Raw genomic sequence first — 18,126 nt, 5'->3', positions numbered from 1 at the left:
AAAACTTTTCAAAAATCCAGATAAAAGTGTAAAAGCAATGCAAAGAAATGCTTTTCCATCCAGTAGGCTCTTCTACTTTAACTGTTCCAGCCTGCAATAGTCCAGGATCTCCCTCGGTCCAACTCACCTGTAACTCATCATGTTTTATGGTAGCAAGGTCTCATGACCCACACCCAGATTCATGCATGCTGTCTGGAATAAGCTAGTCTCACAGCTTTCTCAGAAGTAAGGAGAAACATATGCAGCTCTTTGTTCTGAAAAGCTTCTCCGTATCATCCTGATGTTTTTACCTCTAGCCAAACTTTCTCCTTTTACACTCCAAAAGGACATTCCTCCCTAGGTTCCCAAAACCTACAGCAGAGAAGGACTGCAAATGCTGTAAGTGGAGGAGGAAAGAATACAGAAATAATTCCTTTCCAGTTGAAGCAGTATCATGCTACAAAGTTTGTCAATTCAATAAAACATTTTGGAGAAGAAGCAGCTGACGACCAAGAAAATCTGACCTTATCAACTCACTGATAAAAACTGGTCTAACTATTGCCATGAATTTGTAAGAAAATAGTCTACTCCCTAACAGAAAGCAGGCTAGGAAACCTTATCTGCTCTTCAGTGGTTACTCACTGAAAGGGGCAAACAGTGTGTTTGGGGAAAGTGTTAAATCTGAGGTCTACCAACTCTTTCTGTAGTGCAAATGGAAATCATTTCCAATGTTATGGCTGATAAAAATCAGACCACATACATCTCTGATGAGAAAAAAAAATACTGTTGAAATGAAACAGATCCTCCTGTACACAACCTGCACATGCTCCTCTATTTTTGGACTATTCTTTCCTGCATTCTTTGGTCTCTTTCAGAAACGATGTATAAAACTTGTCATGACTTGGCTATTTGTCAACAAATCCCCACGGGCATCATGAAAGAAGCCTTTAAAGGAATAAAAAATGTATGCCAGGCATGTAAAAAGAAGCATAATATGATGGAAGAAGGTATTTCACAATAGTTCTTTTTACTGTACAAGGAGTAACCAATTTATTACATACATCGTAACAGTGATGGAGTCTATATGAGAGATCTCAATGGTTTTGTTCCACAGCAAGTATAAAGCTAGTGTTTAAAAGCATTTTACATCAGAGTAAGGCATGTCTGTGCTTGAAATAAAGTCACAACAGCAGCACACATGAATTTGATCCTAAGACAATTCAAGGCTTTTTCTGAAATTCGAAGCTCATCCTCTGACTGTTGCAATGTGTTGTCTTATTGAAGAGATGAAGGATGTAAAATAAAACCTCTGATTTTAGAGCACTGCTCCTTTATAACCATAGATGAGGAGGAAATAATCATCCAAACCAGAAGAAAAAAATAAATTGAATCGAGAAAATTAAGGTCCTGTATATACGCATAGGTAATAACAAGAGAATTTCCTCACGACTGTTTTTAAAAGGAGCTTGACAAATCAGATTTCTCTCCTAGATTCTTGGTAATCATCTTCTTCCTCATTAGGATATTTTTATGTGAATAGCCAGAGGATGTCTGAATATTCTTCAGAATACTTAATCTTATATATCTCAATTTAAGGACGTTATAATCATGATGTTATAGGCATAACATGATTAATAATCAATAACGTTATAGGCAGGTTAATTCATCCATTTAGAAAACTTGCCTACATCCAGCTGAACCGGAATCTGACCAGGAAGGATTTAAAATGCTATGCTGTGGTTCATAAATTTGTCAGATTCATCAGGATAAAAAACAACAGCAAGAATTTTGAGTCCAAAAGAGAAAGGATTCATGACAAATCACCAGAATCTTTAACTCTGATTGCTGGTGTCTCCCTTTGCATGGATTATCAGACGGCTGTCTTTTCCCCTGATTTCATTCATGCATATCTTTGCAGTACTAGTTCAGCAAAGAGGCTGAGCTTTCTAACACTTCTGGCATCTCTGGGACATTCTGCTAATGACTGAAAAATATTTCCACAGAACCATTCAGACAAAATGTAACGTATTCCAAACAAAGATGAGTTATCCACTGCTGACTGCTCCTGATTTTTGTCCTTGAAAAATGAAAGGAAAATCCAGTGTGATAGAAGCGTTCCGGAGTACGCATCTCCACCATGACATGAGGCAAAGGTCCTCCGGAAGAAAAGGAATAACCTCGCTCTCCTAAAATGCAGTCTAAACCTAGATAATTGTTTGCAACTTTCTGCCAAAACTGCCGTTTAACTATGATTACCTCCCACAGCACTTCTGCTGTATTCATTAATCACTTTCAGCTATCCCTCTTTATTCATTAATCCATTCCTTCTGACTGCTGTGTTGTTACTTTCCAGCTTTGAGACGTCGGGCCCAGCAAATCATTAAGTAACCTTCTCCACATATGCTAGACTTTTAGCTAGACTTTGTTGAATGGTTTTAGAACTATTCAGACTAAGGAAGTGTTGTATGGAGAAAAAAAAAAAAAAAAAAAAAAAGTACTTTGCAATACTGGGTAACGTCAAGTTGTGTAAATATAATTTTTTCCAACTTTCGTAGACAAATGTCAATTTTGAACAAAGTCTCATGAGCAAAGAGTCAACATGAGAAGAGTCAACATGAGGAAGTTGTGACTGGGAACAGCACCTCAGCCCCACCGTGCTATTTATCCAGGAACAGCAGCATCATGATGGTACGCCTGCAATACAGTGGCATGACATCACGAGATGCCAGGCTGGGATGGAAGGCTGACAGGCTCGTCTGTTTATTGGTTTCTGAGGATTGTCCAGCAATCTCTCTCCAAAGCAGGCAGAACTCAAAGAAATTTTGTCAATATCTTTAGCAAATCTCTTTCCTGGAGACTTCAAGGTACATGCATGAAATTGTGTTACTACTGACTTATCAGGATTGTTCCTGTGTAACTGGAGCCTGCAATTAATAGCGTAAATGCTGCTATTCAGACACGCTGTTGGCCATCTTCTGTGGATAAAACCAATTGCGTAGTACACAGTAGTTTGAAAAGGAAAACAAAAAGAAGGGGAAAAAAAAAGAAAGAATGAGGCAAAGTCATATCTCCCTCCATACGCTAACACGATTTCCAGCACAGCTGAGAGCACAGACAGCAGAAAGCACAGGCCATGCCTAACAGCGATCCCATTCCCCAGCGCTGGAAGCAGCTATCCCAGCCAGGACAAGCAAGTGCCACCAGCACTTGCATCTGGCACAAACACACCATAGCCAGAATTACAATAAATCCTGTAGTGGTACTGAAAGGCTCTGTTGTCTTCTTTGCTAAATGGCAACTGCTCACAGCTCTTCTTTTCCAAAACCTAAGTAAATAGATGCTACTTGCTTTGTTCCTTACATATATGGTGACACTCAGAAAAGCAAGCACAATGCTCTGAACTCACCACAGGGGATGCACTACATCCTTTTCCTCCCGGACTCATCCAGTCTTCATCATCATTAGTCCTGCCTTGCGTTCAGGTAGGGCTGAACACAGGCCTTGAATAAGATGAAAATGCAATGCAGCATGTAATACGCAAACACATTTGCAAAGATGTTGGGACACAAAGACATTGTATGGCAGCAAAGAGCTTACTGGCACAGCCAGGAGTTAAAACCCAAAGTCTCTTTGCCTTCTGACTTCAAGTACATTTTCCAACTGATGCTCTTGCCTTGAAAGCACTGCCCCTGTTATCACACTTCTTTTTGAACTATGACTTCAAGTGCAAAGGTTGTCAAAAATTTGTGTTCTCATCTAAGTGAATTGTGCACAAACCATAAAAATAGGCAAAGAGTCGGGTAGAAAGTTAACACAAAAGATTCCACCCGCAGTCTACTTCAAGTACCTAACATGGCTCAGCACCTACTTTGTACTTTATGATCTCTCTTTTTAAGAATTTCACAAGTTTTTCAAACAGGTGCATCAGTAAGGATGAAATACAAGCAGGCAGAGGTTTCCTGTCAAACAGGTGCTGAGATCCGTGGCAAATTCCAGGAGATACTCAAGTCACTCCAGAGACAAGTGTCATCATGCACAGTGCTAATGCCACAGCATCACTTCATGAACGAAATCAACTATTTATTTCACCTCAAGAAGGAACCATGCAGCATATTGAGATACCCTTCCCTTACCCTAACAAAAATGTAACCACTGTGTTCGTGGACACAATGACTTCTTTCCAGGATATACCCCGCAACACTGAGTCCACCAGTATTATGTAGGGTGAAATATTCAGACAATTTAGAAGATGCTGTGACCACTGTACAGACACTGGAGCACTTGATCATTCAAAAAACAATGCAGAAGTAATACCAGAACGATTGCAACTACCAGCCTGAAAACGAGCCTTAACTCTGTTACGGAGCTCATAAGTTTCAAATTATTTCAGCAAAAAGTTCTACCTTGCACTTGTGCCTGAGCACTACTTTCCTGGAGGAGTTTGGCTCTTCACTACTAAAAAAAAAACACAAGATTTTTCCTATCTTGGATCAGATCTGCAGGGGCTGCAACTTTCAACATACAGACACACAAATCAAACTTTTAAAAATATTGTTGTCTCAAGTCAGCCAGGACTTTTGTTTATTGACATGATGAGTGCCATCTGTTTTGCTGGCTGATACTGTTTCTCTAGAACATTTCAACTGTCCCTTTTAGGTATTTTGCTTAAGACTTTTCTTGTTGTTTTTAAGTTTTCACTTTTATGTAACACTTTCAGATGTCTTCCAGAACAAAGCCTGTACTCTCATAGGGCTAATTTATTTCTAGAGATACTTACAGCATTAACTGAGCCATGGCTCTAAGTCTAATGCAAACACTCGCATCTGTTTGTTGTTGGTTTTGGTTTTTAAAGAATACAGGAGAAAAGGCTACCAAAACATATTAACTGATCTGACCAGTGGTGTGCATCATACTTAGTAAATTCACTCAATATATATATATATATTTATTTTAAATAACCCAAGTGCTTTTTCTAGGTTGCTTCCCATGTTATAGTTCAACTGAAAATTTAAACTAGACAGCATTTTAATCTTCAGATTGTTACACAGTAGTGCAAATATGTTATCTGCTCCATCATGTGATTGCATGGAAATGTACACAGTCTACGGGATTTAGAATAATTTCCATTACTTTTGTTGAACTTCGAGTCAATTAGAGAACAACTACAAAAATTTTCCTGAATTTCTAGATATGTTATTTGTTACCAAGCAGACTAAACAAAACTTACTCTGCAAAAGGATGCTGCTGTATCTGCTTGCACTGCCCTACCTGCTGTTATCAACTTCAAATTCCTCTTCATACTAAAAAGCAAGTATGAAGCATACAGACAGTTTAAAGCATGACGACAGGCATCACTGAAAGCTGAGGAACTGCAGACTACATGCATACAAAGAAAGGTGCAGGCAGGAAAGTCCGTGAAAGTTGAAGCTTTAATTGGATGTGTCCTGTCAATTTGCAGAGCAAAGAGATGGGATCACCTTTCTCCTCCTCACACAGAGGTTTCATGAGTGCAGCTGCAAAACAGCATTCAGGTTCATACAGGGGAGACATAAATTGAAGACAACAAACTCAGGATAAAACAATGCAGGCTGTAAGGCTTGAGTTAAACAGGAAGAGTGAGAGAGCTAAAAACGTCCAGCTTGTCTAAACAAGAGCAAATAATGCAGAGTCTTTCAGATATTTCTAGAAAGCTTAAAAAAAGGGGGGGGGAGAGGCTAGCTAGAGTACTTCCATAAGTGACAGGCTTAAATTATGAAGCAGAGGATGAAATTTAAAAAGGAAACATTACTGGCTTGTAGTCCTGGAAAAAAAAAAAAAAAAAAAAAATCCTGACCTTGAGATATTATTGGTTGTTGCACATCTCCTGTGGAGAAAGGAACTGCTGGCCTGCATCACCAGCAGAGAGCGTGCTGGAGGAGACGAGCCCTCTCTGGTTTGAGAGGGACAGGTTCATCTCACAGGCCTCTTGTCTTTCTGTGCTTAACTCGTACTGTGGTGCTATCTTGCAAATATAGCTGCATATTTGAGAGCAATTAAGTACGTGACTGTATAGGAGAACTACATGATTCCTTTCACTTAATCCCAGAGAGAATATTCTATAGTACTAAAACTGTTAGTCAACAAACCATATAAACCAATACACTTTCTTTCAAACAATGTATTTTACAGATGTCTTATGCATCAATCTGTATATTATTAGCTAAAGCCATCTTTTGAAACGGTGACCTTTTTCTGTACTGCTCCATTGCTGAGAAAGAATTAATTAAAAAATAAAATAAAAATATATAACCTAAAATGGAAGGCTGAAGAACAGGTCAGTTAATACTGTTCTTTCAAACAACAGATAACCCAAGTCCAAGCCCTATATGGATTCTTTATCAATCAGAAATACCTTCAGAGTAGATCAGGTCTTTTCACTTAAGCGTACTTTATTTTGCTTGTCAAGTATATCTGGGGAAACAAGACTATTTCTTTCTTCCATAATTATCAATAACATTTACTTAGAGACACTACTTCATAAAACAACCTGCATCAATATGTTAATAATATAAATGCATTCTGAAGATTAAGAGGAACAGAGCCCACAGCCAGCTAAGATAACTTGATTACCTTTGTCTTTTCACCAATAACATTTCTCTCCAGCTCAGCTATTTTTCTGTTTAGATGATCCAGTATTTCCTTCTCCTTCAGCAGCTCTGTTGTTTCAGATTTCTGCTCCCCATCCAAAAGGGCACATTCCATATCCAACTACGAATACAAAACATCTTTCAGAAGCTGTCCAAACTAAAAAGAAATCTTGATACACATTATTTTCTGGGGGAAGAGGAGTGAGTTGTTGATAATTTACAACAGAGAAATATTTTTAAAAGGAAAAAAAAATCAGTTTTACTCCCACAAAGTTAAAAAGAGATGACAAAACTGAAAAAAAGTAAAACTGCAACATAAAATATTGCAAAATAAAGTCCAAACCAACTTTAGCTTGAAGATTGTTTTGAAGGGTTTTTTTGTTTTGTTTTCTATCTCTTCTCTTCTGTGCTTCCTCCTGTTATGATACTACACCAAGTATCTGTGCCCAGGCTCTGTACGAAACCCTTTTCCAACAGCTGTTTCTTTCCTGTTGCTGATAATTGGAATAAACACAACCCAAATGCCTGACCAGCTTAGTCTGTAGCTGTGAGATTCCAGAAGTCAAGAGACTGCCACATAACCTTGCCACCATAAAGACAAGGAGGTTTAATAGGAAGTTATCTCACTTCCTTTCTCTTTAAAGGGTCACATGAGATACCACTATAAAACACCCAAGTGACACAAGGTATTTAGATCAATTAAGTGACCATTCAGCAAGCAAGATTGTTCTAATTCCACTTAGGAGTATAATGGTTACAGCTGGAAAAGGCTAATCTGAGCATGACAGTCATCCCCCTGCTAGAGAATAATAACCTTCACAGTAGGAGACTAGCACGTCTGTGAGTGTGCCTTACTCTGGTGAAGAAGCACGGGATACAAAGGCTACGTACGTGTATGTGTACTTACCATTCCTATCTATGGCACGTAGGCATACCTAAGAACAAGACATTTAAAACCAAAACATATCTCGTACCTCTCTCGAGGATTCATCCATCTGGTCATTTAAATCTTTGATCTTCTGTTCAAGCTCTTCCAAGTTATTTAGTATTACTATGCGCTCCTCCTCCAGTCGAGTGAGCTCCTGCCCTCTTTGCTCATCACTTGTGCACTCCGGTATCTGCAGTTGGACATTACAAGAGGTTTATCAGCAAGAAGTTGAACACTGTGTTTCCTTCCCTCTTTCATATTGTAGTCATTTTAGAGAAGTACCGTGTTGCTGGTTTTGAACCTGTCAGGTATTTCCTATCTACTATATTGCTACCTCTATATTTGGAAGGCGTAGAAGAGAAACAAACATGACACTTTACATCCAAGCTCTGGAAGTAAATACTATACTGAGCAGAAAATATTATTCATACTATATGAATTATTAATATCTAACCTTTGAGAACTCTTTACATGCTGTGCTATTTAGCTTGTAAAAATCTGATTTATCTCTTCAAAGAGATAGATGATGATACTTTTTATGTAGATGGCAGCTGTTCATATAATAAAAGCAAGGATGTAAAATAGGACATTTCTGTAGCCAGCCATTAAGAGGGGCAGCTTCTGTGAAACAGGGATGTAACTCAGTCCTGTGCCCCTGCTTAGCCATCAGGAGTCAGTACCCTTCAACATGGCTCTTCTCATTGCCATTAATTACTAGATAACTGTGCCAAGAATTAAAAAACATTATTAAGAAAAACACCAATGATCTCATGAGAACAGAAAGGCTAGATCAAAGAGTACTGAGTTTCCAAAGTATTCTTCATGTTCACGTGACCCCAGGGGCTCGCGATCAAATTACTTTTGCAAGGCTGCTCGCTCATTGTCTCCAGCCTGAATTAGAAGCAGGCTGCGCAGGGCTTTGCATTAACCACTGGACCACACAGCTTTGCTCTAAAGAGGCTCAGGTCAGCTACTGAATGGCTATTCTGAGAGCAGGCACGGCCAAATTATCGTGGACAAATCTGATCTCAGTATTTTAAAACAATGAGCTGTGTACCATTAACACAGTTGCTCATTTACTGCTTTGCTCAGGACTTAGCAGGGCTCCCTTTACAATGAACGAATGGCATTCCTTGATTAGCAGCAGTAATCCTAGCAGGAAAGCCTCTTTTTGTCCAGTATCCTGCTCGGATAATGCTGACATAACATCTTCAATTTCAACCTCCTAATAAGGATTTAAAATAGCCTCTGACTTGTAGGAAGAAATAAACAAATGGGAAAGAAACGCAAGACCACAGGAACTTGTAAATGAAATGTTTCACTACCTTTCGAACATGGAAAGACCTGGTAAGACCACGTAAAACCTTAATGCTATGTTTCTGTTTAACATAATTTCAAATTTGGACGACAGATTTCCAAAGAGATACCCCTGTTTAAGATGAAATGTTTTTCTTTACACTTCTGTTGACTATAGCAATGCATAGAAGTTAAGCAAAAGTGAAATACAATTCATTTTAGACACGTAGAAGGGGAGAGACAAAAAATACTTGCCATACTTAACACAGCATGACAATGTTAAACAGTAACCTGCTTTTATGGCTCCTGTTGGTCTTACTAAGCTCTTCGCTCTAATTATTGGAAATACTTATCAAGCTTATTAGCACACTGTCTTTCCCCAGAAATGGCTGCACTGCTCCATCTGGCACAAGAGAGCCCGGGCACGGACCCAAAATGGATGAGAGGCTGTTTCCCCACCCTGGACGATGCTGCTGCTCTCCCGGCTGAAGGAGATTGCTAGGAACGCCATTAGCTCATTTTTTAAAGGACAACTCCCTTCGTGAACGAAACAGCAGGATGAAGGAGAGGGGGAAGAAGCTGCATCACAGCAAGCCTAGGAGCTGCGTTCGTTCCATCATGTGCCAGGAGGCAAGCTGCCACTGTACGCCTCATGAGGCAGCAGCTGATTTGACAAGCAGCTTGGGTCCAGCCCAGGGAGAGTCAACAGGAGAGCAAACTCAGCTCAAGCGAATCCTCTTCACCTCCTCTGAAGCTGTTCTGGTTTTCCAAATGAGAAAATACCCTCCTCTTACAGGAAAAGGGAGCCTCATCTAGGAGAGTATGGTAGCACTTACCTTATTTCCTCTGCCTCAGCACAGCTCTAAGCAGGACTCCTGAAACTTTGCTTATTTAAGTAGTTTTAAATTGTTCAGACAAGTCATTCTCCCTTAGAAAATGCTGAAGTCCCCCGAAATCCTACATCTCTCAGAAAAATACTCCCAGTACTAACAGTTTTCACAGGAAATGAAATCAGTCACTGGGTGCTAAGCTACGTGAGCTCTGAGATGAATTCTTCTACCTGAGCCATCCCAACTGTGATTCCTGCTGTGAAAACCAACTTCCAGAGGAGGAGGATTTCAAGCCATCTACCTGAGACTGCACTATTTCTTCCTACCCAGCATTACCTTTGGTGTGATACTTAGGTACGAAGATTCAGTGGAATCCTTCAGGAAGCCAGGAGCAGCTAAAGGAGGAGGCTTCATGTTTTCATTGAAGTGCTCGTCAGCTCTCAGCCCTCGAGAGGAAAGGAAAGCAGTGGTGCTGCGACTGTGGTTACTTGGTTCCGAGAAATCTGAGTCACTTGCAGATGATTTCAAGTGGTTTCTAAACCTCGTTTCCAGATTCATCTGCGAGTCTTCGAACACTGAGTCCTCATCTGACAGCTGAAGCTTTTCAAGTTCTTTGTTAATTTTTTGAACATCAGCAACCGTCGTAGTTGCAGCAGGGTCACTGTCAGATTTGGAGTATTCTGCACACAAATTGAGGATCGTCTCCAGCCGCTGTCGTTCCTAGTTTAAGGAAAGATAACAGCAATAAACTTCACGTGTGAGCTAAAGTAAAGATGAAGTTAAAAAAATGCTGCTTATTTTTATAGTGATGGATTAAAGTAATCCAATTCCACGTATACCTTTAATATTCAGAGATAGTAAACAGATCTACGCATATAAATTGCGGTGTAGGACAAAGAATCAACATGGAAGAAAGCCCTAAAAAAATTAAAGTGCATTTCACAGAAATGAATATCTACTTAAATTAAGACATCTGCTTCTCTTTCCAATGTAGAAAAAATAATATTAATATTGTACATTCTGGTTGCTGTAACCATGCCTAATTTACATGTATGTGTCCAGTAAGCTTCACATATTAACTCTGTTTTGCACTTATGCTACAAAACATTGCAGATTTTCCACAAACTCATTAATTTCTGATTTTTTTGATTTTCTGTTATGTTAACATTGATTCCATTTTTTGTGAGAGAATTAGTCCACATTTTGAGACATGCTTTAGGAGCATGAACAGAAACACAAGGCACCACATCTAAAATACCACCGACACCCAATGCACAGCAATGGGGGGAATCTTTCCTTACCAGTTCCCTCAAACTCCATACAGATTCACATTAACATTTCAAACTTGACAGTCTGCATAGCTGTGCCAGTTTGACCTGACACACTTCAAGTTGCTATAAACATAAATTCCTGGAAGTCTACTAGATCTCTAGGATACTTTAAAAAAGTATCAGAAAGCTGCATTTGCTTTATTTTTTGTTGTATACATAGACTCCTGTAACCTCTATTTCAGATGAAAGGGCTTGACCTTTTCATTTTTAAGAGGTGCTGCTTTTATGCTATTTCACGTTCCTTTTGCTAGAGAAGAAAAGTAACGTAAATAAAAAATTGCTTACCATAAGTCTATTGAAAATTCTGCCGGGGAAAAAACACCACGGTGAAAGTTTCATGCTTGGCATTAATCCCTGCACTAATGACCCCATTCCTTATTTCTAGGAAACCCTTCTTTTAACCATATTCAGAAAGAAAGGCACAACACCGAAATCCTCAGCCACCCTCCCCAAGAAGCACTGCAGATGCACGCAGTGTCCGCGCTCTACCTGGCACTACGTTTGCAAGCGGGCTTTGCAAAGCAGCCACTTCTGGTGGTCCTAACGCTCCCCGTGCACTGCAAGTGACACGAGACGGATCAAGCAGAGCGGCGAGGGCACTGCGTTGCTTTTGCTCTCCATGCGGCAAGCCACTGGAATCTCATGAGAACGTAACACCACTTCACAGGCACACGGCTTCTCGGAGAGTCACAAGATTAGGTGGCTGTACGCACCACACGCTCCCTGCAATCACCCACAGTTAGCTGCCGAGCTACGTCTCCATCCTTCAGAAAGAGCCTGAGCCCCCCCAAGCCCTACCCGACCCAGAGCTTCTGCCTTCAGGTGGGTTTCATGTCCCTTCCCTGGCAGTGGCAGAGCCGAGCTGCCCAAGGCACGGAGCCCTGCAAGCTCAAACTTTCCACCAAGTGGATCCAGCAGATTCCGCAGCCGGCCCTCAACCCCAAATGACCAGCATAATTATAACCCCGCCGAGCCCTGCTCCCTCTCTGCGACTCCTGCCAGACCCTCAGCCTGCTCCCTCAGCCCGCCGAAGCCGTGGCCCTCCCTCGTGGTAAGCCTTTGGCCACGAGACCCAATTCCTAAAGCGCTGTGCAAGCTCTGGCCAGGAGTGCCAGCAGCAATGGTGCGACAGCACCAGGCCTGGCCGCTCGCTAGGATCCTGATGGTTATAGATGGGAAATTAGGATAAGATATGAAGTGCCATATGAACGGCCTTAGGGTATGAAGTGCCATCCCTCCCTGCCACAGCAGGATATATCACATTACCCCAGGCCAGCCCCCCATCCTTCCAACAATGACGGCAAACAGCAGGTTTAGGTTTTCAGGCACAGCTGCTGCTCATCCCAGCCTGAGCACCAGGTAAGGAGCTCTCCCTACAAACCTCTCCTTTTGTGAGCAGCCCTGCAAAGGGATCCTTCCTTCCCCAAGCCCCACGTGGTCAGAAAAACTCTAAAATCACAGGAAAACCTCTGCCAAGCTTCAAAAAAGTCCTGCTGAACTTGCAGACACATGACCGAAATGCCGCTACCTCTCACTTCTATTTTGACACGTAGCGAGAGGCTTACGGGCAGGAAGCTGGGTGGCTATTTTATACACCCTATTCTCATCGGTTCGTCTCGGCCAGCTCATTCCAGCTCCAGCACACCTGCATTTAACTGTTCAGTGTAAATTTCCGAGTCAAGCGGCTAGCTAGGAATGCACCCCTGCAAGAAAAGTGCAAGAGCAGAAGCACACGAGAAGTTCAGGTGATGATTTTTGTGATTTTAATTGTGACGCCAAACACGGTAGAGAAAAAAGGCATGCTGGGAGGAAGGGCTGTTGGATCAAACCTTTTGAGTCTGCTTTTGGTACGTTTGCCCATAAAATGCCCATTCTAACAGACTAAAACATCTTGGTGTACTTTCACTGGATATTTAATCTGTTGTGAAAAAGAGCACACAGGTCTCGCGCTCTTGCTACCTTAGCAGTTTTGCCACAAGACGCTTTGACAAAGCTACTTACCACGTTTGAATGCCTGGAAATTTAGGTGCTGAAGGAGGATGGGACAAGGGGATAACAACCCTCCTCTGCTACTGCTTAACAATAACATTAATACACATCCCTGGCACCCCGTGAAGAAAAATATTCTGCAATAGCAGAGACAAATAACTCCCTCTCATTCAAAGACAACTAGGTCAGCAGCTCCTGGATTTATTCACCCGCTGCATGTCACATGTTGCATGGATTTTACAAATGTGTGGAGGTCGTGCCATATCTAGGTATCAAGGCAAGATAGGGTTAGCCAGCTGTGGCAAGCAGGAAGCTTTTCAGCTAAGTGCCATTAGCAACTGTATAACCCAAGGTTTCATTAAAAATACATGTGCAGCCTGTCCTTTGTGACTGGAGCTGACGAGGCTTGTGGCTACTCAGCAGCTCCCTTTGTCTGAAGAAGAGGCTGCTGCCCTTCCCAGCTCCCACTGCTCTTTAAAAGCCTCACGGACAGGCAAACACCTGGCTCCAACACAAAACGTCTGAGCAGCAGCAAGTCAAAAAGGACAGGGGAAATGAGGCAGCAAGAGCAGAACAGCAAACTCACCAGACCTTCTTACTTACTACCTTACTTACTTACTACATGCTTGGGACCCTGTGGGCAAGGGGCAGGAGGAAAGCTTCTCTTTCCTGCCTGGGTTTTTAAAGGAAGTGGTGATCACACACCTGTCTCAGATTTGGAGACAGAGCTTGTTTCCAAGCCAGACTGCCAACTGGGGCTGAGAGCAGCTCTTGCCATTGTACCCCTTCCGTCTGACCTGTGCCACTTCCTCACTTTCAGCCTCATTCATTCTACCGTTTAGTCTTCTGGCTATGAGACTACCAGCAGCAGCACCGAATTTGGAGATAGAACTTGTGTTTCACGTTTGTTTCTCCCGGCGGATGCCCAGGGAGCCTTTCCCAGCAGGGACCCGTAAGGAGAGCTGCAGAAGGCGAGACACAGCCCCGAGGAGCAGCATGCCTGATCCTTGCCTCCCTGTTACAGGCACGAGAGAAATGGAGACAAAAGTCAAACAGCTCAGGGGCACAGACCAGAGCCAGACTCTGGGCAGGAACCTTACGGAGGAGCTTTTGCAGAGCCCAGTTCCCCATTTACACCGAGGACAGGAGCTGTAGAGCACTGCTCAACTTCTGTAATTAAAAGCAGGTCTACTGAAATTCATGTCTTCCCTTCTTCCTATATATAGCTCCTTTTAATAAAACACAGAGCTGCACAAATTAAGTACACTAAATCCACACTCTGGATTATTAAAGATTCTACAGAAAAGTTCTGGAGTAATTAAAGTAAAAATTTACCAAGTTATCAGTGTTAATTATATCCTGCAGGGGATTTGTTTTTTTTTTTGTTTGTTTGTTTTATCCTCTTATACGGCACTTGTTCATTTATTAAACTAAACTGTTGCTAAGTAGCTACTCTATGACACTGCACAGACTGTCCAACACTAGTTGTGGGAAAAAGTATCCTGACCTCGCCTTTATCTGCTTGGCTGGGGTTCCTCTAAGAGGCAAGTCACTTACACTTTTAAATACTGCTTGGGTACTTTATGTTTAAAGGATCTATAAAAAGACAGTGCCAAAATAAATTTATTAAATACGTGTATGACATTTTTCCAAGCTATATGGAGATATATATAAGCTCTACTAAGCACAGTTTTAAAGCAGCACCACCTTGAAAGTTCCCAAAGATTTCCATTTAATTTTCCCCTCACACGAGCACATCTTACTAAATTGTAATGAATGACTGCAAAGTGCTTTCCTGACTCGGGGTAATTCTGTATTACTTCCTACTTATTGAATAAACCTAATGAAATTCAATGCTCTTCCGACCGCGCAGACCGTGGAATAAGCTCTCCTAATTCTATTATTGCTTGTTAGGTCATTGGTCACATAAGCCGAAATCCCTCCCAGCACGATTCCTGCATCCCATAAACCTCCATTTACCAGCATATGCTTTGGATCCGTACCGGCAGCTGGGCCACGAAAGGTATCGCGCACCCGCTGAGCGGCTCGTTTCTGGGCATCTACCTCCATCTAGGGGAAAGGCAGCGTACTGCCTGAAAGCCAGCAGCAGAAAACCAAGGCTGGTGCTATTCAGACGGGAGGGTGTCAAACAAAACAGATGGCATTAATATCTCTCTGGCTCTGCTGGCCGTGCCAGTCCACCGCCGACATCCTCACGGGCTGGGGAGAACAACCGCCTTTCAGTTCCAGCAGCTACAACAATTTGCCTTTTATCTCAGGCAGGGGAAAACAACAACAAAAAAAAGATTTCCTCTTTGAACAAGAAATAAAAAACATGAATTCAATAGCTGACTGAATCTCGTTGCCTATTCTTAGATCCCAGTGTTAACTCTGTTCCTTGTTTACGAGGCTCGCGGGCTAACCTCAGCAATAGCTCACTGTTGCATCTACTTGTGTAAAACTTGGATCAACATCCGCCCGGAGAGATGTGGCACCCGGCCAGCCCGGACACAGAGCCAGCAGGAGCAGGAGCAAAGGCGACCCCGGTGTTCAGCTGGTTTTGGTGAAAGGCACATGGAAAGGAAACTTGAGGGGGCAACAGCAAATGCTATGCGAGTATGTAGGTGTCTTCCCTCTTTGGTGCACTGGGCCACATTACAACTCAGATGTTTTAATCACTCCAAAAAACTGCGTGGAGCATTTTCACTATTTGCACTATTTTTTACAATTCTGTGTATATTTCTCTGGGTGATGACAGCAGATCGCTTTGTTTCGTATGCAGACAGTAGCAGCAATTCAAAATGCAAACCTCCTGAGGGGCCTCTGTCACTTAAAAAGCAAACTAAGCACAAGTAAAACTCACAGAATAATTTATATGGGACAAAAAAAGGGCAACAACAAAAGTAGTAAAAATAGAGAAGAGACCGAGGGCAGACACTAGGGCAAACTCTAATGTGCACATGGCTTTGCCAAAAAATTCAGAGGTGAGCAGCAGCTGGCAAACACGAGGCCCAAGCCAGCCCTGTGCCAGCAGGGTGGCCACAGGGGTAGTGCTGGTGCCAGCTGTGCTGCTCTCCACTCAGCATCTGGCTTGTGGAGCAGCCTCATCCTTCTGAGGAGCCTCCGAGCAGTCCTACATTTTCCTTCTGCCTGCCTTGCTTCAAAGACACAGCACATTAGAGTCTAATATTTATGCTTAAAAGGACTGGGCTTCCCCCACCATTCACCCACCAGACACTCAGTCTGGACTTTTACCTGTCTCTGAGAACGCAAAGTATTCGGGTTTTGCTATCCAAAGGCACTTATTTGGTGGTTGTGGGTTTTCATTTATCCCACACACACCCTGCTCCCCAAAACAGGCCTGAGCAGACCTGGATCTCCAACCTTCATCCATGCCACCTGCCATAAAAATCAGACAAAGCTGTGCTTTGGAAGCTCAGGCTGGATACATGAGGACCCTCTCACGCCTCCAACCACTCAAAAGGACAAAAATAAAACAAAATGGGACCCTAACATACAACAGGCTGATGTGGAGTTTGTGGAGGAAGATTATGAGATTTATTTTTTTTTTCTTTTCAACCAAATATATTCCTTCCTCTCAGAAATCTGAAAACCTATTTGTTAGTTACTCAACTAACCACTGGAAGGAGGCTCCCTCCTGATATGCAGCCCTTTAACCAGATACTCAAAAAGGAGGAACAAACAGTACTGAGAAATACTGAGCAGGACCCTGAACGGAAGATTAACTTTCCACATGTCCAAATTGTACAATACACACAAAACATCACCCTTTTTTTCAAAAGTTCTGACATGCTTGGAAAAACACAAGGCAAATTCACTTTTTAAAGAACCAAGACGTGAAGGAAGTATTGTCCCAAGAATAAAGAAATAGCGGGGGCAAAAAAAAACTTAGTCATTACATCCAAGTATAAAATGAGAACAATGTTTAGCATTACTGAATACAGAACCAGCCCCGTATCTCCAGTGCCTCACCGCAAAAAATGCTGTTCTCTTTGAAATATAAATACACTCCCTGTGTTGGCTTTCATGACTGATCACCGCTCAAGTTTTACATCGCTGCTGTCTGGAAAGCCCTCTGATAACACGTCAGTGCCACTTGGCACACACTAAACATGACAATTGGGAACAGCGAGGAGATTTCAACATGGAGCGGGAAAGCAACAGGGAGAGAGGAGGAAATAACCCCTGAGCACTTCTGCTGATGATTTCTCCTTAGACGTGCAAAAGCATAACCCTCAGGGGGTCTGCAAGCCCTGCTCCCTCACCAGGTCTCCTCACCTTCTGTCCTGGGGGCACAGCGTGTTTTTGTGGCTCGCCGAGCTCTGCCATGGGCTCTTGGGCTGTAGGCGAGCTAGACAGGGGCAAGAGCCCAAACCTATCAAGACCGGAGTCAAAGCACACATCCAAAGTTAAGGCCTCAAGGTGAAGACTCAATAATACACGTATGCGGACAATAAAATCAGTACAGTATGAATGCATGTTAGAAGGGCCAAGGCAGTCACTGCCAACAATTTCAAGAATTACCAAGTATCACCTCAGGGAGCTTCAATATGAAACTGTTTCATCCCTCTTTGACTATACCGAAGATTATTTTTTTCTTTTACCTTACAGTTGTTTCAATAACACATAAAAGTTGTGCCTTACTATCAGGTGTAATTCAGGGCTGAAGCGGTACGCAGTTTTATGTTGACTAGACTTTTGCAGCTACTGCACAAAGACAGAAGCTCTGTCCCCTTCCGCTACTCTCCTTTCAGGGGAAGAGAGAAGCAAAAATGCCTGTATTTTAATGCAAATACTCAGGAGGTAAAACCACAACCAAGCGGAGAGAACTCTGATGCTGCCCATCGAACAGACCCCAACGCCTACCTGACTCCACAGCACAGCAGACAGGACTCTGAGCAGCTTGCAGTGGAGACAAATCCATTTTACCCACTCACCATCAAACACTGCCATCAGCTGAAACATAATTGTTGGAACCCTGCAGTGCAAATTGTGGGCTTTCTGCACACAGACGTTTTAGCCAAGCCCACAGGATGAACGAACACAATTTATGTGGGTTACAATGTATTTTTTAGGATGGCTGAACAGCACTGTCCATCTGAGCTCTTACAGCAGCATGCCACTTA

General features: G+C 42.3%; 1 protein-coding gene across 11 annotated transcripts in view; it reads right to left on the bottom strand.

Moving 5' to 3' along the window:
- The window catches only part of PHLDB2 (pleckstrin homology like domain family B member 2), a 110,710-nt gene that overhangs the window by 33,322 nt on the left and 59,262 nt on the right, over nt 1-18,126 (bottom strand). For all 11 annotated transcript variants that reach the window (XM_035315139.1, XM_035315140.1, XM_035315138.1 and 8 more), the window contains 3 exons: nt 9,996-10,379; nt 7,580-7,723; nt 6,589-6,726 (listed from right to left, as the gene is read on the bottom strand). In XM_035315139.1, coding sequence (XP_035171030.1) covers nt 6,589-6,726; nt 7,580-7,723; nt 9,996-10,379 — 666 coding nt within the window. The remainder of the gene's footprint in view (nt 1-6,588; nt 6,727-7,579; nt 7,724-9,995; nt 10,380-18,126) is intronic.

This window comes from Oxyura jamaicensis, chromosome 1 (genome assembly GCF_011077185.1).
Source record: "Oxyura jamaicensis isolate SHBP4307 breed ruddy duck chromosome 1, BPBGC_Ojam_1.0, whole genome shotgun sequence".
Taxonomy (NCBI): domain Eukaryota; kingdom Metazoa; phylum Chordata; class Aves; order Anseriformes; family Anatidae; genus Oxyura; species Oxyura jamaicensis.
This window is presented reverse-complemented; position numbering and strand designations above follow the sequence as displayed.